At 40.9% G+C, this 24,222-nt stretch overlaps 1 protein-coding gene across 3 annotated transcripts in view; it reads left to right on the top strand.

Moving 5' to 3' along the window:
• LOC136872816 (probable cytochrome P450 49a1) overlaps window positions 1-24,222 on the top strand; it is a 225,947-nt gene that overhangs the window by 110,858 nt on the left and 90,867 nt on the right. For all 3 annotated transcript variants that reach the window (XM_068227324.1, XM_068227325.1, XM_067146654.2), the window contains exons 6-8: window positions 2,973-3,049; window positions 4,691-4,892; window positions 21,314-21,461. In XM_068227324.1, the coding sequence (XP_068083425.1) occupies window positions 2,973-3,049; window positions 4,691-4,892; window positions 21,314-21,461 (427 nt within the window). The remainder of the gene's footprint in view (window positions 1-2,972; window positions 3,050-4,690; window positions 4,893-21,313; window positions 21,462-24,222) is intronic.

Genomic DNA, 24,222 nt, shown 5'->3' on the forward strand with positions numbered 1-24,222 from the left:
ATCTCTTTCCTTCCACGTGGACTTGGAAATACGCATAATAAGTATAGGCCGAAACCTACACTGGTCTACGTACCATGTTTCTGTTTTGAATCTAATCTTCATGTAGATCTGCCACCCGGGTGCCAGATTCACTATCAGTAGTTTACATAGATATTTCTCAAACAATCCCAACTTCAGCAAATGCACTGCGGGTTTTTTTTTTTTTTGCTGAATATGCTTCCTCTGTCTGGAACAGTTCATCTCATGCGAGGCAGGTAGTTACGGCCCTCAATGATACCTGCAGGTTGATTACAGGTTCCTTGAGGCCTTCTCCGACGGATAAGCTGTAGCGCCAGCCCGTGTACGTAGAGAAGTGGTTGCCAACAGGCAGGGGCTTAAAGTGGAACAGAGCAGCGCCCACGCGCTACACGGACAGAGACCTCCTCAACAACGGCTGAGATCCCGGAAGCGGTACTTGCGGACATCTGAGTTGCTTATCGTCTCACCAGAGAAAGGATGGAGCTGTGGAAGAAGAAGAACCCTCAAGTGCACGGATGGATGCCAGCAGCTAGACATAATGAGAGATGGAAATCCCTGAACAGGCTACGATCAGGATTGGGAAGATTCAGGGGTAACTTGAAGGAATAGGGGTTCAGTTCGAGTGATACAAGGTGAGAATGTGGGCAGGAACAAAGCACGGACTACGTGCTTCAGTGCCTTCTGTGTACGCTGGCCATACGTCCTGGAAAAGCGGGATTGTCCTGAATTTGAGCATGTGTCCCGACGTCAAGACCTAATTTTTAAAAATCCCTAAATGTCCTGAATTTTAAAATTCAGAGCAAATTATTTATATTTTTGCTCAAATCTTTTTGAAAGTGAATAGAATTTTTGGTTGGTCATACTGAATCAGAGTGTGACGTCTTTACCTGACGTTGACATGATAACAGGCTTGACCCATGCTAACGCTATCTACTTCTGTCCGGGAGCAGCGTGTTGATTAATGATGAAAATTATTTTTTATCCATGTTGGCTAGTAATGAATGGGTTCAGTTTTTAAAGCAATATAAATCCAGTTGCCTCAGTTCTATTTCTGTTTACCCGGCCATAATGCATCTATGGAAAGAACTTCTTCTTTAAAGAATTGACAATGGACAAATTACAGAAGTAGACTGAAAGTAAAATCTATTAAATCAATTTTATTGCTGCAATGCAATTTTAAAGAAATATCTTGGCAGGAATTTCATGATTAAATTTAAAAAATGAGTTGCTAAAATGTGTGTCAAGTTCGGAAAAGTATGATTGGTATCGGCATCAGGGCAATTCTGTGTCATGAATATCTTTAAGCAATGGTAAATAAATGCTTTTGCTAGTTTTCACTTATCTATGTTATTGAGAAATAACATTGAATTTTATATAATTTTGGAGTGGTCTGTAAAGTAGGTGTTTTACATAGAGTATGATTTCTTATTATTTCTCTCTTTGATTTTTAACATTAACATCATATAACAAGTGTAACGGACGGGAGGGTTCATAAGGAATTACCCAAAGGCACTCTTTGGAACAATGGGCGCCCACGGGGCAAGGAACGAAAATATCAAATATTCTTACGGGAGCAGAAACACGATTGCGTCCCAGTACCACTCTATATATGCGGACAAGTGGTTGGAACTTGTCGATGTTCATGTCCTGAACCGTACTTCTCGCACGACAAGCGCATGACATATTGCAATATGAAGAGACAATCTCACATGTGTACATCAAACTTACTTGTAAATTAAACTGTAAATTTGTATATTTTCGACTCGAGAGTAATAATAATCTTTCAGAGAAGAAGATTAAAGAGTTGAATTTTACCTCTTCTTAATTCTCAAGTACAAGATAATTTCTAGTATTCAGAATGTGTGTTCTTGAGGATTCTAATACAATATGTGAAATTGAATCGAGGTGCAGTAAAGCTAATGCAGTAGCAGTCATCAGCTCCCGGGCGATACTACCTTTTCGGTTTGTTTTCAGACCAACTTTGCTTTACTCGCGCGAAAGCGAAAGTTAGGAGTAACAAACATGGAAGTAGCGAGAATGATTACTGATAAAATCAAGTGGGAACAATGACAGGAGGTTATTCGGAATGTGGAGATAAAGGCTAAGTTAGGAATGAACTCGATGGATGAAGCTGTACGAATAAACCGGCTTCGGTGGTATGGTCATGTGAGGCGAGTGGAGGAAGATAGGTTACCTATGAGAATAATAGACTCTGTTATGGAGGGTAAGAGGCATAGAGGGAGTTAAGACGACGATGGTTAGATTCAGTTTCTTACGATTTAAATATAAAAGGTATAAAACTAAATAAGGCCACAGCACCAGTTGCAAACAGAGAATTGTGGCGACGTTTAATAGATTCACAGGGGCTTTCAGACTGAACACTGAAAGGTATAATGATGTGTTAATTCTCAGAAGTTTCGTTGTATACATCCCACCAGGGGCAGTGTACATAGAACTGAACAGGCTACGAGCACACCTCTGCCTTCACTTTCACTTTGAACATTATTTGGGGTAACTCTGACCGTATTGTTTTACATACTTTGTGTTGAAATTGTGATCGCGTTGTTTGATTTGTTTGTGATACGCTGGGTAGAATTCCTCTTGGCATTTACTGTGAACTTGCTTCACGTACAGCAACTTAGTTGAATTTTTGAACCGTAAATTAATAAACTCCTAGAGCAATACTTTTTATTTTCTTTGCATTACTCTGAAATTTAAAAATATCTGAAAATGTTGTATATAACAATTTTTAATGTTACTTTTAGCTCAACATTACCCCCAAAATATTAGTAGAGTGACTTACGTATCACCCTGTAGATCAGCAGAGAGAAAGAGATTAAATCATTCCATGATAAAAAAATATTTTCGTTTCGTATATTTGGATAACGCGTCAAATGCTTTGAGTAGTTCTGTATACTTTTAACATGTGTATAGCTATTGTTGTTCTGTTTCAGAATACGGGACTTCAGAGATAACAAGAACGAAGTTCCACGCGATTTCATCAATGAACTATACAAATGGTCCTTGGAATGTAAGTAATGACCAGATAAATGCCTTTTGTAAGGATTATAATGTCTTCCTCCGACCAGGGAGTACTAGCCTTCGACTTGGACGAAAATTACATTAACATAAGAGAGATTAAACATCTGGTGGGGAATATCAGTCTGAAATAGGTGGATTACTTCAAGTACAGGGCGTCCGCAAACACACTCCGCAGCGAGCTCGATCTACTAGCGGGAAAAGTTAGGTTCGCACCACTACCGACCACACGTGTTCATTGTTGACCTTGGAGTTCAGTTCGGCAGAGGAGGGGCGGGGAGTCGGCTAGAGTATTGTTAACAGCGAGTGCCGGTGCTCTTCTTTTATCTCAGTGCTGTAAAAATGCCTACTGTTGAAGACAGATTGTGTTTACTGGAAAATGTTTTCCGCGCTGCTGGAAACTTTACGGAAAATATGTGGCTGCAATTTAATTTGCCTTTTCCTGATTGGAGGTGTCCACATCGTGTCACTGTACCCGATTTAATTAGCACATTTCGTACAACTGCTTCAGTTCATGATGCATCACGAACTGCTAAGCCCAGGATCTGACTGCGCCCGAGTATTTCCTTTCGGGTGCGGCTAAATCATTTGTGTATCGAAGTTACCCGAAGGCACTAGATGATGTGGGAATAACACACAGAGTTCATAGGGGAAAAGCTTAGTAGACTTTATTTCACGATGAAGTCTTTGAAAAACAGTTTTAATCTTGAGGCTGGTCGAATCTTATATTTTGCATACGTCTATCCTGTGCTACCTTACGGTATTACACCGGGTGGTCCACCAGCCTCTCGCGATCCAGTTTTATGCATCCCTTCACATTTACTACAGTTCTGAGAGTCATCGGTCCTTCTCCCTAAACCGGGTTAATATAACGATACGTGCGTTTACGGCCTAGCAGGCAGCAGGAATCGTTAACGCCACTATTAATTCATTATGGGTACCGCGAATGAACCCGTAAACGAGTACAGATACGCAGAACACGGGAGCACGGTACTGTATAAGGCTGGGAAATGGGTGCCGTAGGTCAAGTGTCGCAGTAGCTCACATGGCTAGTGCGCGGTAGGATGTGCGACTGTCCTTGAGAGTTAGAAGATTCAAGCCCCATGCGAGTATATTTTCAAGCCAGTTGGCTGGGATATGGCAAGGATGTATATTAACACAGGTGTTTTTCACAGGCTAATTTGCGTATTTGGCCCGGGTATGGAGCTGGGTTGATAGACTAATTGAATCGTATCCGCAACTTCAAAGATTACGTGGTAAGATACTTGCAATTTCTATTGCTAGAGGACTTAAAAGTCTTGGGTATATTTAATATTTTGTGTGCTTTGTCCACTGATTTATTCCTTTCCATTCAGAACTCTTTTATTTTCTGCTAAGAACACCATGTCATCCGCAAATCGAATTCCCTCTAGTCTCCTCTGATTCACTAAAACAACGTAACGATAGGAATTCCTTGCATGTAGGGAACCAGAACGCCTACTAATTGTGTGGAGTGAGGAAAGGAAATGAAAATTAGAAGGACACTGAAAACTTGTTTTGACTGCCATTCTGTAGTCTTCAACATTGTCCGATTTCTCATTTCCAAAATCCCTACCATGAATATTACCAGCAATTAGACAAATATTTTTCACAGCGATCGCCACAGTGACACTGGACACGAGACTGGGCTGCCTCTCTCCAGACATGAAGCCGGACTCGGAGCCTCAGAAGATGATAGAAGCTGTCCACGTGACGCTCCGGGGTATCTATGAGTTGGACCTCAGGCCGTCGCTCTGGAAGTACATCAGCACTCCGATGTGGAGGAAGTACGTGAAGGCGCTGGATGTCTTCACCGAGTAAGTCACATCATAGATTTCTATTCCACTACATTTCTCAAACACTGCATTAATTTAATTATTTCAAGTACTTATGCTCCTGGATGATGTTATGCTAAGAAAGTAGTCAGCTCTCGCAACTACTTTTAAATCAGTCGGATTTCAGACCGCCATTGCCGTACAGGAGTGAAAGGTGGGTGGACACGGAGTGGCTGTTTCATAGCCTATGTTGTAAGTAACGGACAAGAAAGTACCAAGAGTGGTCGTGGTAATTTTTGTTTTAAGGGGCCGCAGAACCAGGTAATCATCCGTTCTGAACAAATTAAATGGAGACAACAATTAAAATAATTTATTAAAAATAAGTGTTTGAGGATTAATTTAAAATGAAACAGAAAGTATCCCCTTTAGCCGAAAAGGACACTGAACACTTGATATTTATAGCCCTTGGTTAATCCACTCTCTCTCGCACACACACATAAAGAGAATGACGAGATCAGCTGGATTCTCATCATCGGGTAATATGAGTTCGAGTGTTTTCTGTAGACCGAGGGCACTCTGTGAGGATGTGGGCCACGGTGAATTCGGGAGGGAGTGTTCCATCCTCAGGAGGTAGGAATACCTATTCTTAGAGCTCTGCACAGATGCGGATATTCGCGAAGTTGGTGTCTTGTCGGATACAAACTGTGTGGCACTGAGGATAATTTCTAAATAATGACGTTTATTGATTTTAACTCAGGTATACACTTACTTTTGCTTGTGATTAGGCGACCCTTGACATTGGTATGAGTGAATGGTGATATATAACGAGCTATGAGACATTGAAGCCGTAAAGATGACCTAAGTCTAACTGGCTCCTGCCAGCAATTAATGGAGGGGGGGGGGGGACAAGTATCAACATGTCGGCAGTTGTCGCAATAGAAAATTCCTCATAAATCTGTGACTGTAGGAGTTCTGGTGTCAGGTAGTTAAATGTTTATGATTTTCGCGGATAACCATGCGGATGTGGATATTACTTCGTGTATCCCCGCAGGGCTCTAGCTATTTTCAGCCTACGTAAAACTACGGTCTTTTTCCGTGAAGACGGAGAGAGGACCGTCACGCAATACTTGTCTTCTTTAACACTCCCGAGAAAAAACGCTTTGTTTGCTCCAGGCTGTCTCAGTCAGGCGGAAGTTGTGCTGAGGCTACTTGACACGTAAAGGCAAGCCTTTTGTTCTAAACTCTGCATCCTCGCAAAAAAGCATAAAGCAAACTGCAGCTGATAAGGTAGCAGAACCCACGATAACCTCAAGAACAACATATCTGGCATCATCGGAGAGAGCAGAAAACCCAACTCTTTCTTTTTTGAAAAGTTTAATTTGAAGATGTACAGACATTAACTGATGGAAGAAAGCGGCAGATTAAAATAGATATGATGACACTTCCGTACTACTATCTAAAGGAGCAAGAGCTGTCTTCGAATCTTGCACTATCAGAGCCTTCCCCTTCCCATCCCGTCCCTTCTGCCCCTGATACATCCTTCGGCAATTTACCAACTTACACTGAACTGTACACTCTTGTGTAACTTGATTTTCCCCACTACATGCTCTATTATTTTGCATCGCTCACCTGAATGTCGCAAGTAGTTTGTTTCCTCTGGGGCTATGTATTTTCCGAAAATTTCTTGTCTTGCTTTGTAATTTCGTCCCCAATCGAACTTAATAAAAGGTCAAAATTTGCAGGGGTCAGCTCGTGCAATTCAGACACTAATCTTCTTAGTTCCGTAGTTCATATAGCATATTACTTTAAATTATTTTAACGTTTAAAGGACGAACCCAAAATGTTTGTGGTGATTTTGAATTTAAGAGCAACCACTGCCACGTCACTGGTGTGCATTCATCTACATCCTCTTCTCCAGGCGACATCTTGACGAACGTCTGAGTTTGCTGAACTGTGTGCCGAGAGTTGTTTGAAAAGTATAATTAAAAACGTCTATTCTGAAATTTTACATCTAATGCGTTCCCAAAAATTGAGTTACACGATCACCGTGATTAAAGTTGTGTAATTACAACGATGCCTGCACAATTTCTTGCAAATTTAACTACATTAACTCACTCAAGAGCGTCCTATGCTAAACTCCTAAATGTGATAAAAGTACATCCTAACCTAATACTGAAATATTTACGAGCTACACGTTCATAGTCACTTATAATGGGATTCAGCACTTATCTACATACTCCATTGAGCCTTCCGTGCGAGCCTCGGGCAGGGTCATGCTGGGAAGGCTTTAAAACTCCATGTCAGGGATGATCACCAATGATATATCAGGGGTCACAAACTGAATAGCTCTTTCCTGGAACATGGTTAGTATCTCATTCTCCGCTGAAGAAAGCTGTAGTACCAACGCAGAATACTAGCCACACGTTCATGTAATGTTCAAATCACACTCTAGGGTGATCTCAGGGCTACCGTCCCGCACTAAATTTATGCCCCATTTTATATTAAATAATAATTACAAACCGTTTCTAAATGTTACATGAATTATTCTAAATTTGTTCGCTCTCATACACATACATGGTGAACTGTTATCTGAATAAGACCATACATATCTTAGACTATCAGCACACAAAGAGACTGATTCTTGCGACGAGTGACGTGGAGTGAGCACTCTGACTATTTCCAGACTGACAGGGCTGCGCGCCTGGCTGACCCTAGAATACTCTCAGTGACGTGGAGTGAGCACTGCGACTATTTCCAGACTGACAGGGCTGCGCACCTGGCTGACCCTAGAATACTCTCAGCGACGTGGAGTGAGCACTGTGACTATTTCCAGATTGACAGGGCTGCGCGCCTGGCTGACCCTAGAATACTCTCAGCGACGTGGAGTGAGCACTGTGACTATTCCCAGACTGACAGGGCTGCGCGCCTGGCTGACCCTAGAATACTCTCAGCGACGTGGAGTGAGCACTCTGACTATTTCCAGATTGACAGGGCTGCGCGCCTGGCTGACCCTAGAATACTCTCACTGACGTGGAGTGAGCACTGTGACTATTTCCAGACTGACAGGGCTGCGCGCCTGGCTGACCCTAGAATACTCTCAGCGACGTGGAGTGAGCACTGTGACTATTCCCAGACTGACAGGGCTGCGCGCCTGGCTGACCCTACAATACTCTCAGTGACGTGGAGTGAGCACTGTGACTATTCCCAGACTGACAGGGCTGCGCGCCTGGCTGACCCTAGAATACTCTCACTGACGTGGAGTGAGCACTGTGACTATTTCCAGACTGACAGGGCTGCGCGCCTGGCTGACCCTAGAATACTCTCAGCGACGTGGAGTGAGCACTGTGACTATTTCCAGACTGACAGGGCTGCGCGCCTGGCTGACCCTAGAATACTCTCACTGACGTGGAGTGAGCACTGTGACTATTTCCAGACTGACAGGGCTGCGCGCCTGGCTGACCCTAGAATACTCTCAGCGACGTGGAGTGAGCACTGTGACTATTCCCAGACTGACAGGGCTGCGCGCCTGGCTGACCCTAGAATACTCTCACTGACGTGGAGTGAGCACTGTGACTATTCCCAGACTGACAGGGCTGCGCGCCTGGCTGACCCTAGAATACTCTCAGCGACGTGGAGTGAGCACTGTGACTATTCCCAGACTGACAGGGCTGCGCGCCTGGCTGACCCTACAATACTCTCAGCGACGTGGAGTGAGCACTGTGACTATTCCCAGACTGACAGGGCTGCGCGCCTGGCTGACCCTAGAATACTCTCAGAGAGATTATCAATCTATTCCAATGACGTTAAGAATATCAGTGAAGCAGTGCGATCGTAAACCTTCTTGCAGTTATCCAAAGCATCATCGCTGCCTTTCAGGCAATCGTGGGAATACCCATAACAGGCCATGTGTTCTGCGCATCGTATGGGGACGCTTTCATTTTGTGATAGAATCACTAAATAACTAACCCTATGGCGCTAGGCATCTGAAGGGTCTTGGCCTACCAAGCGACCACTGCTCAGCTCAAAGGACAGCAGTTTACGAAGTGCCGTGAGGTCCACACGACGAATCGTCTCGTCCGTTACTCTTGGCTTTCTAGACCGGTGATAGAATCATAACTGCGTTATTTACATTCCTCGGGATATTTAGCATACCGCATCCGGTCAATCTTTTTTCTTAATTCCGAAGAGGCATGTGGTGTCATTAGTTATCCTGATTATAGTGTAAATAAAGGTGAAAATTTGACCTAACCCCACCTTTTCGTCCCGTTAGACTGGCTATCCACCTAAATTATCTGTGTGGAAGTTTGGCTCCGCGCGATTTCCGTCCCCACGATATTACCACGTGGTACGCGCTCGAGACCTGTCCTCTTCTGTTTCCATCGCACAATTATCTCTGTCACACTCGCTCCTTCGGTGGAAATTTCCATGGGTTCATTGCTCACGCGTCCCCTTCTCGGATCCGCGCACGCCAAATACAGTACATGTTGAATACAGTCTATATATATAAAAGGAAGTCGGTCTGGAGCGATGTATATATAAATACTTAAAAATGAAAAAAGACGTGAATTAATGAGGCAATTCCAGAAGTCTCAGAAATTTGATACTTGGTACAGGAGATGCGGATGACCCCAGGATCCCTAGAAAAATCGAAAATTCTCAAATTACCTCAAGGGGGCACGCTGGGGGCATCTAATTTTGGGCTCAGTATAAGAACGCAGTCGTGTAATTTACCCATAGCGACAACCTATAGTTTTCGTGGGTTAAAACATTTTCAGGGATTTCCTAATTTTTATACCCCGCCCCCAAATCAAGATGGCGGCACAACCTGGCAGACGAGGTAGAAAATATAAATTTGGTGAAATTATAGCTTTTGGTCTCTGACAGACGGAAAAATTCCAGGATGTTCAAATTTTTCGCTTTTTACCCCCAAAGATATCGAAATATGGAGGCAATTTTAATGACCGTGCAAAAATTTCTTTTGAGGTATTTGTTGGCTAAATGGTAAGTCGTATCACAAAACGGACGGCACAATCTCCGTTCAATCTGGAGTGATCTACAATTTTGGTCCTATGACTTTTTGTCGTATACGTTAGATTTGGCCGTATTTCTGGATTGTTCCTAAATTTGGTGATTTTTACAAGTATATTTCATTGTTTGACACACTTATAGGAAGGATAGGATCATCAAGTTGGGCGTCCACATTGGCACTATTGTAACCGTCCAGGCTTCTCCAGCCCTACTAATGTAATATTATATCATTTTACGCGATATCATTTGATATCAAGTTTATCCGCCATCGGCAATTATTCGTAATAACATATTTATTCAACGTCAATCATTTGTAATCAAGGCTTTTTTGAATCATATTGTATATATGATAACATCGTTTTATTATTTAAATTATTATATTATGTAGAATAGGAATTCACTATGTTGTAAATACGGTCAATATGTTGAGACATAGTTGTTTTCATTTCATCTCATATTTGTGTGTACGGAAAGTTATTCTTAAAAGCTGGGATTTTGAGTGAGTCATGGGTTTTGGCGAAGGCAGTAAACAGCGACCTGCGCGAGAGGCTTGCATACCAGCAGAGTACATCATCGCCACGCCTACTGGACTTGTTGAGGAAGAAGAGAAGGGGAGTTGATAATTCGATCTATCCAATCAGATACTTTGTTGTATATGAGTTTTGAGATTGAACTGTTACCAAGAGTGGAGGTGAGCCCGGATATATAGTGATTCTCACCACGAGAACGGGAGCTAACGAAGTACAACTTATGCTGTGAAGCTAACTACTCCATCACTACTACTTCCACTGTGAAAATCTACTTTGAACGACGTTATTTGATTTTGAAACAATGCGTTGTCGCTTCGATAGAGTACTTAGGTGCGGTAATGTTATCGGATCTGCGTGAGACAAAACAAGCTTACGGCTTGTGTTATTTTCAGTAAATATTCTGGACGAAGAACTATGTTTAGTTCAAGTCCATGGAATTTTGGTATAAGTCTGTACCGTATAAATAGTAGAGCTCAGTTGGATTGAGATTTCTACTAATATGGAAAAATTCATATCTCTGAATTTTCTCCTCGTACGATCAACGCTGATCAGTTTTTACAAGTATAGGGCCAATGTCTAATTTAAAGACTAGGCAAGCAGGGAGTGCTAGTCCAGATAGCCCGTACCATATCAGAGAAGGAAGGAAGGATGTCCATGGAGCAAAGTCTACATCGAGAAGAAGAGAACGAGTTACCACGGAAACCAGATGACTTCAACGGAAGCTGCAATTGGTGAGCTTCAATTAGATAAAGCAAGCAAATAGCAAATTGAGTAAAGTAAATTCTAAATTCCTCCACGCTTTAAGGAAACTTTTCCGATTCATCTCATTCTTTTTGTATAATAAATTCATTTGTATTTTATATTGCGTTAATTTTCTTTCTTAAGCGATACTTAATGGTTAATTATTTAAAATCCTACCCCTGTGATTTAATTATAAGTCTCTATGCTAGTAAATATAAATTTTGGTTTACAGTTTTGTTTAAAACTGTAATCCTGGCGCCCAAACATTACATAGAGAAATGGGAAACCATGGAATGTTAATTGTTTCTATTTGCGGGCAAGCCACAAATAGTTTATTTGATATTCATGTGTCCCAAGATAATAACTTTCATCTCCCCAAGTGTCTTGATGAAGGGAAGAACAGTTACACTATCAAGGGCCATATGTGGACCAAATTCCATGATTCTAGCTTATACATAAGTGGGCAAAATGTAATGTAAAACGTTAAAAATGTACCCAAATTTCACTCTATTGAAAGTATTGAACCCAATTTACCCCCTAAATATGGGAGATACGGCGAAATGGTTTAGAACCAAACATGTAGAGCGATGAATGGGGCGTCTGATGCCGTAAACCGTTTGTTAATATCATGCACAGTTTATGAGTTATGAATATCTAAGTGGATGTCTGCACTTTTCAACGTGCTCATGCTTATCTGTCATCTATCTGTATAAAAGCAAGTCGGTTTATAGCGATGTATATATAAATATTTAAAAATGAAAAAAGACGTGAATTAATGAGGCACTTCCAGAAATTTCAGAAATTTGATACTTGTACAGGAGAAGCTGATGACCCCAGGATCCCCAGAAAAATCGGAATTTCTCAAAATTACCTCAAGGGGGCACGCTGGGGGCGTCACATTTTGGGCTCAGTATAAGAACGCAGTCGTGTAATTTATCCAAACCGACAACCTGAAGGTTTCGTGGGCTTAAAAAATTTTCAGCAATCTCCTAATTTTTATATCGTGTCCACCCAAATCATGATGGCGGCACAACCTGCCAGACGAGGTAGAAAATTGAAATTTGGTGAAATTATAGCTTTTAGTCCGTAACCGATGGAAAATTCCAAGATGTTCATATTTTTCACTTTTTACCCCCAAAGGTATCGAAATATGGAGGCAATTTAATGACTGTGCAGTCCGACTCGTTGGTTGAACGGTCAGCGTACTGGCCTTCGGTTCAGAGGGTCCCGGGTTCGATTCCCGGCCGGGTCGGGGATTTTAACCTTCATTGGTTAATTCGAATGGAACGGGGGCTGGGTGTATGTGTTGTCTTCATCATCATTTCATTCTCATCACGACGCGCAGGTCGCCTACGGGTGTCAAATAGAAAGACCTGAACCTGGCGAGCCGAACCCGTCCTGGGATATCCCGGCACTAAAAGCCATACGACTTTTCATTTCATGACTGTGCAGACATTCCTTTTGAGGTATTGATTGGCTAAACGGTAAGTCGTATCACAAAACGGATGGCACAATCTCAGTTCAATTTGGAGTGATCTACAACTTTGGTCCTACGACTTTTTGTCGTATCCCTTTCCTTTATACGTGAAATTGGGCTCCCTTTCCTTATTGTACCAAAATTTTGCCCCTTGTACACGTATAATTGATGGTTTGAATCACTTATAGGAAAGATAGGATCATCAAATCATACACGATTATTGGCCAACCCAGTAGCCTTATTTTTGCTAAATTCTATGTTTTAAGCTGTTATATAAGTATTTGAATTGTACATAGTAATTCAATGTGTGAAGAGCTTACACCATTTCCAACATATTCAACTTTACTAGAAACCTCTTACCTTTAAATAGATGAGATACTTGGACATATGATAGGGCCAGGTATTCAGATAGCTAAATGTGGCCAGAGGCATCTTATCGTACAATCAGTTTGTCGATATGATATACCCGTGCAGCAGCAGTTATTCTGTAAATTAAGCTAAACATCCACATACTTCCATATGATGATCTATATTCACTGAAGTCAATTAGTAGCGATCTCGAAAGGGTATGTCTGCCATTTTTATTAAATACTTTGCAAATCGATAGTGACTGTCCGAAGGAGGGCGTCTGCTATTGTAATCAGTCCACACCACATCGACTTTGACTGGCACTAGGAATGGGGTCATCCTCCAACTCCTGTGCGCCATTGCCCTTCTCGATTGGACTAGCAGAAGACAAGGGAGCGTGCAGTTTTTTTGAAAACTCTTTTACCCGATTCTTTTTGTCAGTAGGCAAGGGTGCCTCCCATTATAAACAAATGTACCCATCTAAAATGTGACTGGCGTTAGGGATAGTGGCCTGCTATTATAATGGAAACTCTCCAACTCGGTTTTGGTGTTGCCAGTCTTCGATATCCGTATGCAATGTAGAGTACAGTAGCGAAGCACGGGTACATTTGCTAGTTTTGAATATATGTGTCTGGATCACTAATTCATGGCTCTGATACGGCACATCACACCCCTTCTTCGCTATGAGGATTGATCGCAGATAAATCCTCGTACACTTATCCTTTATTATTTCTTTACAATTGTGTGATACCTGTAAATTTCTGTTTTCTACTTTACGCGCGCGTGATTTCTTATCCCCTCATTCTCTGCCATACGCAATGTGTTTTCTTTCTTGATGGTCGCAATCACCAATAAGAAGGCCCCCTTCAAACGTAATTGCCGTTGAAATTCAGGATAAGGATCTTCTAGACTTGTCTTCTCAACCACTTAATGTATCTGCATGTCTGATGGGCACATGACGTTGACAGCTTCTTCGCTCTCGTCTGCTCCTTCTACTGGGTTTACATGATCGAGGTCCTCGTCTTCCTCTTTGTCACCTCGTTCCTCTTGTTCTTCTGGATCTAATTCACCTCCATTCGAGTAATCTTCTTAAAGTTGCCCTGGTGTATTATAGAACTGCAAGTTGGCCACGTTGTAAATTGCCTCCGTATTTCCATCGATACTGCGTACCTTGTGCGCGTTGTTGTTCAGAACTTGGATGAGAGTATAAGGCGCAATGTTAATTTTTGCGAACCTGTGATAACATTTCCTTAGCTCCTACCGTGACTATAAGGAAAAACATAGATAACGAAGGCTCAAGTGCCCACCAATAGCTAATGATAGCTTTAAAACAAGACTTCGAATATAAAAAGTTACACTTAGTTTCAAAGTACGTTTCACAATGATAGGTTGCTGTTATCAGCACACCAACCAAAGATGCCAGATACATGGCTTCACATTACTACTTCTTAGTTCCTCTCATTACCCTAATAGCATTTTGAAAACCTCAACATCTTACCTCCCATGCTCACGGTCTTTGTGTCGACGAAAGAAAAGTGATCTACTCAAAGTGCAGCAGGTGAGTGTCCCACAGCCCGGCGAGGCGAGGTAGCCTCAGTGGGAGGGGAATGACCCAAGGTGTACGTCAGCGCTCGGGGCATGAAAGTAAGAAACAAAGACTCAAGGAAAAAGCAAGAGCAAAGGGACGCCCAGGACGGAAAAGTTCCTTACCCTGGAGCCATAAGTTAGGAACAGGGAGAGAACACCTCTATTATAACACACCGACGGGCGTGGTGCAAAAGAAGCAAGCATAATTCAATAGATACAAACGACCTAAATAGCTCACCAACATACACCAAGATTTTAAAATTGGTGGGGGATAAAATTCACGACTCAGTAAACAATAACTCTTTGATTAGCACCCATTCCCATGTTCATTATAGTGTATGAACTTCACAACTGAAAGATGCAAATAATAATACTAAAATCAGCGTACGAAAACGAGTAAAGTTCTCCATCACAAACGACTTCACGAGTTATTTTGGAAATCAGGCTTCCCTGATAAAACTTCGATATCATCAGTTGTGGTAGGAGAACTAACTATCTTTTGATAAAACTCCAAACAGTCTTTAGGGACCAAGTGAGACATGGACTTCAGAACACGTAATTTTTCTGAGTTTATTGGTTTCCATTCGAGCCACCGTTTAAGCAGTTTTCGTGAGAAATGTAGGCTGTCACCAACAGACTTTCGACCAGTCTCTTTCCCAATGTTTATTTCTGTGAAGGTTTCCTGCCTTACATGCCTTTTCCAAAAAACTAGCCGAGGCTCTCATTTCCTCTGGTGGATTTCCTTGAACAGTAACCACTTCACCTTTTCACCCTCAATGCTTTTCTTCCTGTTGGTGATCACGCCTTCTATTGCCGATGTACCTACAAAATCTTCCTTTACTATTTGGAAGACTTGTAAAGGATTTTTCGTTCTGCAAGACTTCATTATTTTAATGTAATCTTTTGGCACATGCAGACGTTGCTGGAAGTTGAATGCAGACTCAGTATCACCGAAGTCCGTCATTTTTCAGGAATATATGCCCAGGAACTAGAAAGCGTTGTGAGATAGTCAATAGGCTAGGATGTTCCTCTGGAATAGTTTTCAGCAACAAATATATTTTTATATTTCGATTCTGGCCCCACAAGGATCTGATCAGAGAATCAAATGTGTTTTCTCGGATGATACATGAGCCAGCATTTTCTTAAACAAGATCCAATTTCTTGGGCTCCTGTTCCAGGATCTCCTTCCACCCACACGTAACAAAATCTTTAGTCTTTAGAATCATCAATACCGCACTTATACAAGTTGGCGTTTATATAACACTATATTTGTTGGTGTTCTTGGGAGTGACGATGTCTTTCCCAAATCGAACGAAATTCATTCAGTTTCTCTCTACGTGTCGTTTTAGCCTGCATGAAATTCTACTTTATGGGATTCCTTGCAAGTTTTACTTTCTCTAACTGACTTTCATGTTCTTCTTTTTCTAGTGAAGTATCAAATCGTGATGATTCCTCATGGTAAGAGCATCACATGTATTGCATGTGTCTTCCTTTAGTGTTTTACACTTTAGGTTGAACTTTGTTAGAAATATTTTTATACAATGCTAAAGAAACAGGATTCGCATAGTTGTCACAGTAGAGACCGTACATCACATTGAGAGTAGTGCCTGGATTTAAATACTCTGCCTTTGTTTGTGAACGACAAGAATGTGATTTATACGTCGGAAATTTTGAAATGTGTTCACATACTTCAAGGACTTTAACTCATGGCATTTTATTATGTCCTCCAACACTCGCTCTCCCATCCACGATTTTACATCGCTTCATTTCTTTTAAAGCTTTGTCAACAACACAACTCGACACTCGTAAATTTTGTAAAAATATTGCTTTACACACTTTCCTATTGCACAGAAAATACTCTCGGGACGCATTCCGTTCCTCAGATCCTACTGCTCTCTTCCGCTTTATACTGACCTCTTTAACCATTCCTGCTATTATTTGGCATCTAGCTTCATAAGAGCCACCTTTATGAAAATTAGTAAATATTGCTCGTCTCTCCTCCACTGTAACTAATGCGTGGCATTTGTGCCTGCAATTACATTTCTAATCCCGAAATTCTTTACCGAATATGACTATCCCCCTGGTATTGCTGTAGTCTTGATTGGTATTCACCTTCCTTTTATTAGTTTGTCACGTTTGATCTTCAAAATTTCGCTTTCTTCCTTTTCTTGATCGGCCATCTGAAATAGCACCGTTAGTGTCCAATTCAATCTCCACATTTGATGTCCCAGTGTTTCCTTGTGGAAAGAAATTATTGCAGGTGCCGGTTACCAGCATTTTGTCACAATTTTAGCATAAATTATTTCCTGATTTGCTAGGAAATTTTTGATTTATAATAGAAAGGTTGTTTGACAGAATACTGTTATCAGAGCACTTGTGATATAAGCGTGGAATATCATCGCACTTTATCTGAGGCTTTTCATTCGTTTAGCACACGTACATCTTCGCCAGAGTGGCTTATTCCCTAATTTTGTTTCTATTAACACGCAACTCAGGGTCGGACACTTCGATTTCAACAAATACCTGAGCTGTACAGTCGGAACTATTACTGGCACTCAAATTTGACATAAAATCATCAAATGTGATGATTTCAGACGAACCATTTACACATTGTTTTCCAACTGGAAGTGAAATATCAGAAGACAGAAGGTCCTGGTTGACTGAAGGTGGACTGTATCATGTCCGTTTTAGGGCGATCAAATTGGCGCCACGTTCAGTAGCTATAAGAAAGTTGGTTTGAAAGTGTTCTGCGGCATTACTCATATATTGTACGCGGTGTTCAGCATTCTCTTTGTCTAAAGGCAGATCTTGTGCAGATGTCTAAAATAGATACTGAAATATGTTAAATATCCTATTGTAAACCTTACCATTCTATCCGTTTTAATACGAATATGAAATATATATCTCACCGTTTTCTTAACAGTTATTCGTAATGCTTCTATCATTTTCTTTCCTCTTGAAGGATGCGTGTTTAGAGCTTACTGGGACATTTGTAAATGCTTCAGCAGTTGCTAAACAATACAGAAGTGGGATTATAAAGAAGGAAATATGCATTCTTAGACACACAAGCCCGCCAGAATATACGGCAGCTGCTAAACAATGCAGATGAAGAATGCAGTATTAAGTAAAAGAACCTTCATTCTTAAACCAAAAGCCCGCCATAACTAAGCATCAACATTAAGAACCAAAGCATTTGTAGACCAAGGGGCAGCCTTGATCTACAAGTGTAGTCGGTTGGTCTACTATTGCCTTTTAAAATGATACTTGGTCTTCAAATGCTAAACACAGTAATGGACTTCAATCGTGTGGCGCTTAGATTTGTTTAATTTACGGGAAAATTTACTGAAGAATGTTGGCATTTCATATTTTTATATTGATGTTTGAAGTCTTGGCCAGCAAAACGCAGGAAAAGCCTGAATTGAGAAAATTGTCTCTTAGCCTACGAATGCATAACTACTTCCAATTGGAAAAGTACAAGGCGGCGACTGAGGCCTGCATCTCCAATTCGGCGACAGTGTATATAAAATCATGCTTTCGCAATTTCCTGCTCATCATTTTCAAGTACTTAATTTTCCCATACGATTCTGGTGTCTCTTGGTAGAGAACAGTGCCGATTTCATTAGTCTACGACTCTGTCTGAACAATGAATTTTCGATTGAAAATCTGGACATCCCAATTTTACGCTTTTAGCCAAAGGTTCGTTTGTCTTTCTGAATGACTCTTCGCAAGTTTCAACCCGTTTCCACTGATTGTTCTTCAGTAGGTCTTGAAGAGGTGCCACCGTTTCCGTGTATGACGGGAAGTGATTCGCAAAGAAACTGCATACACCCGGAAATTGTCTGACTTGCTTTACTCTTGTTGAGGTAGGGAAGTCTTGAATGGTATTGAGTTTTGTGGGGTTAGGAACCACGCCTTCCGAGTCTATCATATGCCCCGAAAACAAAATTTTCGCTGACATAAATTTGATTTTTCAATGTTAATTTTGAAGTTATTCTTCTGTAGATCTTTCAAAAGTTCATTAAGTTGTTCTAAATGTTACACTAATGTCTCTTTCGCAATGAATATATCATCAATATACCGGACAGTGAAGTTCTTTATTCGATCGCTCAAAATAAGATCTAGGGCTCTAATTAACGCGGAACCCGTGGTCATCAAACCGAAAGGTAGACGTTTGTAAGCGTATGTCTGTTCTAACAGTTAGAATACTCGATACATGGGGCTTGATTGTGCTGGGGTACCAAACGTTGATTGATAGCTATCGCGTCAGGACAAACTCTTAAAGGCCCGTTTGATTTCTCGACAAGGACGAGCGGATTTAAAAAACGGCGTAGGTGTTTTAGAGATAATGCCGTTCTCCTCTATATCTTTGATAATTGGTTTCAATTCGCGTAATGTTTTTCAGCAATCGGATAGGGTCTTTGCCGAAGTGGTTCCCAGCTAGTGACACTTAATCTATTTTAAAATTTCGGAATTTTCCCTGGTTTTGTTCCGAGGATATTCTTATGCTTCAGGAAAACTGTCCTGAGTTAATTCCTATCATCTTCACCCACCATTGCTCCTTCTACATTCCCCGAAACTAGTTCCTCAAATTATGGCTCCTCGCCATCTTTTTCCATAATTGCGATCACGATAAATTTCTTCCCTCTGTTGTCCCAATGTCGGAATAGGTCTTCCCATTCTCTCTTTTCCGAGTCGGTATGAACCATCCATATCCTTTCTTCGCTATCAACATCCCCAGGCTCGTTCAATTTTATATCTTACTGGTCCGAGTTGATTTTAAACCGAATTTTATCCTGATCCATGTCGATAACAGCCTTGTATTCACGAAAGATGTCTGAGAATTGGTGTGATATAAGGTGGCTCCCACCTTGATATCCAGATATGCCTTGCTTTTAGCACACGGTGGTGTGGTCGGGAGTGGTTCCTCTAGAAATTAGAAATTCGTATTAGAGGGACGTGAGTTCGAGTCTGTAATTCTGAAATAAGTGCCTTCTATACGACACTGATGCTAGCTCCAGTCTCCACGAGATAATGGACACGGGGTTGATTAATTCTAGGGTAAATGACCGAAGTTGTTTAATAATGTTGTTGTTAATTTAGATTGGGTAGTTTTAAAAGTCGCCTGATTTTATAACCAATCTGTCTATTGTCACAGTGGTCCAGTTCTGACCTAAGGGATGCGCAACCTCTGGAGCACAACCTACCTCCTCATTAAAAGTAGGCATTTTATTTATCTGCCCACGTCCCTGGCAGTTATAATCAGGGGCATTTGGATTTAAATTTCTCCCTCGGTTAGCTGGTTTTTGTGCATGAAACTGCAGACTTTCAGCGCCCTGATATTCCCTTGACTCAGCTAACACCTGGATAGATTGCTTCCATCTATCTCTAGTAGCTCAAGAATTACGCAGTTCTTTATTTCCACCCTCCATTTCGGACATTATACTATTAAACACGCACTAAAAAGCTCAACAAACCCAAGTTATTCAGCATCAGCGTTACATTTCATCCCGCCTCCTCCATCATTTGTCTCAAATTAGTCCAACAAGTTTTAGATATCATATGAAACACTTCCAAGTTTACATTAGCTCACTGTGTTTGGATCAGACTTTTTTGTTGAGATTACGAGGTTCCAATCTAACATGAATGTAAAAAGTGAAGAAAGTTGATGAAGCAACTACTGGTTCTTTTTGTCCTAATAATAACGTTTGCATTGTATGGTTACTGTCTTTATATTGTATTTCTGGCTGACTCAATGTTGTTAGAAATTCGAATGGGCAAAAAATATTCTCCTGAAGGTGTCAATCGAATCCAGTTTGAGGTTCATAAATCTTTGTTCATTTTCTTATTTTAATTGAACGCGGCAAATTTGTGTTAGACTGGAACTGCATAATTTCAAAAACAAAGACATGACAGCTTAACATTTCTTGTAGATTTTTGGTAGACGTTAGGTAGATGTATGGTTTACTTTAACTGGCAAAGTTAGGGACGTGTCCCTGGATTACAATTAATTAAGGGATACATATGTAACATGCAAAATTGAAACAAATTACTGTGCTACTCTGCTATCTAATATACAACAATATATAAACAAGTGGACATTTTGCATTCAGTGTGAAATACCATAATAATACCAACACAGAAATTAATAAAATTTCAATAATAATCTAGATAACCATACTGTTATTCACAATGTACTGTTAAATACCAGCCACTTTCCATATTAAGGAAAGTGTTTGTAATCATGCTACAACTGTTGGCAAAAACATTACTAAAATTGGGATCAGGATAAGATGACTTAAACTGGGATTAGCAACTCAGTACCAGCACTGCTTACTTTTACCGGCAGAAACGATTGTAGTATGAAAGAGCAGAAGAAGGAGGAATGCTGTCGTACTACGAGCTCATTCCATGGAGAAGGTTTGAGCACACTCGTGTAAAGCAGCTGTGGTGTGATGACCCTATTACCTCCTGTGGAAGGAGGTTCCATTCATAGCTGGCCACAACAATCTATACCCACACCTCACTTACTCCGGTTCATTTCCTCTGGAATAAAAACTGAAAAGCGTAAACTGTAAACATTCAGCATTAGGTGACTAGACTATAAATGAGCAACGGATTTAGCCTAACTGGGCAAAAATAAATGAATAGAATATGGATTTTGTTTAATCCAGATCTATAACCTCCAGATAGCTTTAAAATATACTCGGTGAATTTAGAATTAACAATAATTGTACAATTCTGATTACTTTCAGGGTGTCCATGAAGTACATTAAGGAAGCCATGGATCGTATCGAGAGCAAGCCTGCGGACAGTATGTTGGAGAGACTGCTACTGTCCAGTGATGACCCCATGGTCGCTTGCGTTATGGCCATCGACATGCTGTTTGGCGGAGTCGATACTGTAAGCAAATTCTTCCTTGAACTTCTCCTGGGTACCAATTATTTAAAATGTGTATTATATCGGAGATGTGTACAACAAAAGCCATCTGCTAAATTTGAAGCACCGGGACACCTCGGCCACAACCAGTTATCTGAATTCAGTCCTTCAATTCAATTACCTGCTTCACTAATACGTGTGTAAATTATACGGTATCTACCTAACTCACCCTTTATCTACTAACATATGTTCGCCTTATTCTCTTATTCATGTTATGGATCATTCTTACTCCTCATGCTTCCCTCCAGAAGTACATCTCATTCCTAGGATTAATAACTTCGAAAGTTCCACTAAACATGCCTTCTGGGTGCGTTCATCCGAAAATGTTTGTAACGCGACAAAATGTGTGACGTCACATTAGTAGTTACTTAGGACTTTGTTTCATTCATTGATCATTAGCTTTTCGCAAAGGGAAAATTTTCTTTTCATCCAACGAAGGACCTCGATGTTTGAAAATTTCAATATCCAAGGTATGCTCAAGGGACGACGATACAGATATATTTCAAATATATCGATGTGTTTTTTTACAGATTGTTTTAGACGTCTGAGTCCCGGAATTCTGTCCACAGAAATAATTCCTATGGGATACAATTTTCACACTCTGGTGTTTCTTAAATCTTGTGGCAAATATAAGCTGAATTTGTCATATAAATGGTGTGAAAATTTAACTCGCATTGTAAAATATTACTATTATTTTGATGCTCTGTCCGTACGATACCCCTTGTTCGAGGGCAGGTATCCGTTAAATGTACTACTGCTTACTAATATTAAATATTTATTTAGTTTCGGCCAACTCCGTGCCACGTCGTCTCAACTTCCGTTACATTTAACCCTTTCAGAGAATTAGTTACTTATTTAGCGCGTGGTAACAAACGTTTTGTATTCGATTGCAAATAATTACGAAGATAAAAATTATCAAACGATAGATTTTCGACTCACTCAACCGCTTGTACACATAACACACACCACTACATCGTGCCACTGTGATATTGCGCCCTTGGACGATATGTCTGATGATCAGACATGCTACTTGGCAACTGCAAACTGGGTTTATTTTCTGATTTCCCTTAGAACCCTGAGGTTTTTCTATGGATGTCTATCGCTTTCGAGCCTCCGTAGCTCAGGCGGTAGCGCGCCGGCCTCTCACCGCAGGGTTCCGTGGTTCAAATACCTGTCACTCCATGTGAGATTTGTGCTGGACAAATCGGAGGCGAGACAGATGTTTCTCCGGGTACACTGGTTTTCCCTGTCATCTTCCAGCAACACTCTCCAGTATCATTTCATTTCATCTGTCATTCATTAATTATTGCCCAGAAGAGTGCGCCACCTTGCTAGATGGGGGCTTCATTAATTCCATTCCTGACCCGGTCGAAACAGGCTGTGGATTTACATTTTCACCTGTCGCTTTGGGCAAAGCAAGTCGAGTCCACTATTCTTAATGTCCCTGATGAACATTCAAGTCTGCATGAAGCAGCTCAATGACAGAGTGCCAGACTCGTGAATACGGAAGACTTCTGGTCAGCTCCTCCCTATCTTCAGTCCACTGTTTGCCTGCTTTCAGTCTGAGATTTTCCTGAAAGGCACGACTCCTCCAACTTTCTCTTGAATCTTGTGATCACGTCGGCCCTCCACATTAAGAAACTCCTCCTCCACCTCGGTGAAATTGGTTGCTTTGGTCCTGTCATCCTTTTGGACAGTGTGGTAGAACTCATTATTGTCAGGTAATCATGGAAAACGACCTTCCTATTTTGAACTGAGTCCAGTTATCTTTCCCATGCGTCAGGTTAAGTTACGCTTGTCTCTCCTTCTGCACCCACCATTGCCTCAAATCAGGCCAAAGACTTTACTCAGGACCTTACTTTCCTTCGCTTTTAGTTTCTCTATGAAACTTCTCTTCATAATCGCGAGACATTCTCTTGCCCATGCAGTATTCTCTGAGGTTGAAGTTGAGATTTTGCCGGTAAACCATTTCTGCCTTGTTCGTGGTTAACAAGAAGGCTTCCTTTTCAGACTTTGTAAGCTCTATACACTCGCCTGGATAAGTGAAATTCTCTACTACTTTATTCCTAAGTATTGCACCACTAGCTCCATGGAGATCGGCTTGATATTCGCTATGAACTCCAACTTAATATAGTTATTCTGCATCTTCGGTAAATCCTCATATAGCCATAGATATATTAAATTTAATCGTATACAGCAATAGATGGACTTAATCAATCAATCAATCAATCGATCGATCAATCAATCAATCAATCAATCAATCAATCAATCAATCAATCAATCAATCAATCAATCAATCAATCAATCAATCAATCAATCAATCAATCAATCAATAAATCGATCAATCAATCAACTAATCACTAATGATCATCATTTAGGGCAATCGCCCAGATGGCAGATTCCTATCTGTTGTTTTCCTAACCTTTCCTTAAATAGTTGCAAAGAAATTGGAATTTTATAGAATATTTCCCTTGATAAACTTTTCCAATCCCTTACTCCCCTTCCTACAAATAAATACTTGCCCCAATTTGTCTTCCTGAATTCCAGCTTTATCTTCATACTTTTTAAGACACCACTCGAACTTCGTCTACTAGTGCCATTCCACGGCATCTCTCCTCTGGCAGCTGCGAACATACTACTTATTCGAGCAGCTCGTCTCCTTTCTCCCAAATTTTCCATAATTTTTGTAAAGCTACACTTTTGTCGGAAATCACCCGGAAAACAT

The sequence above is a fragment of the Anabrus simplex genome, chromosome 4 (assembly GCF_040414725.1).
Source record: "Anabrus simplex isolate iqAnaSimp1 chromosome 4, ASM4041472v1, whole genome shotgun sequence".
In the NCBI taxonomy this organism is placed as follows: domain Eukaryota; kingdom Metazoa; phylum Arthropoda; class Insecta; order Orthoptera; family Tettigoniidae; genus Anabrus; species Anabrus simplex.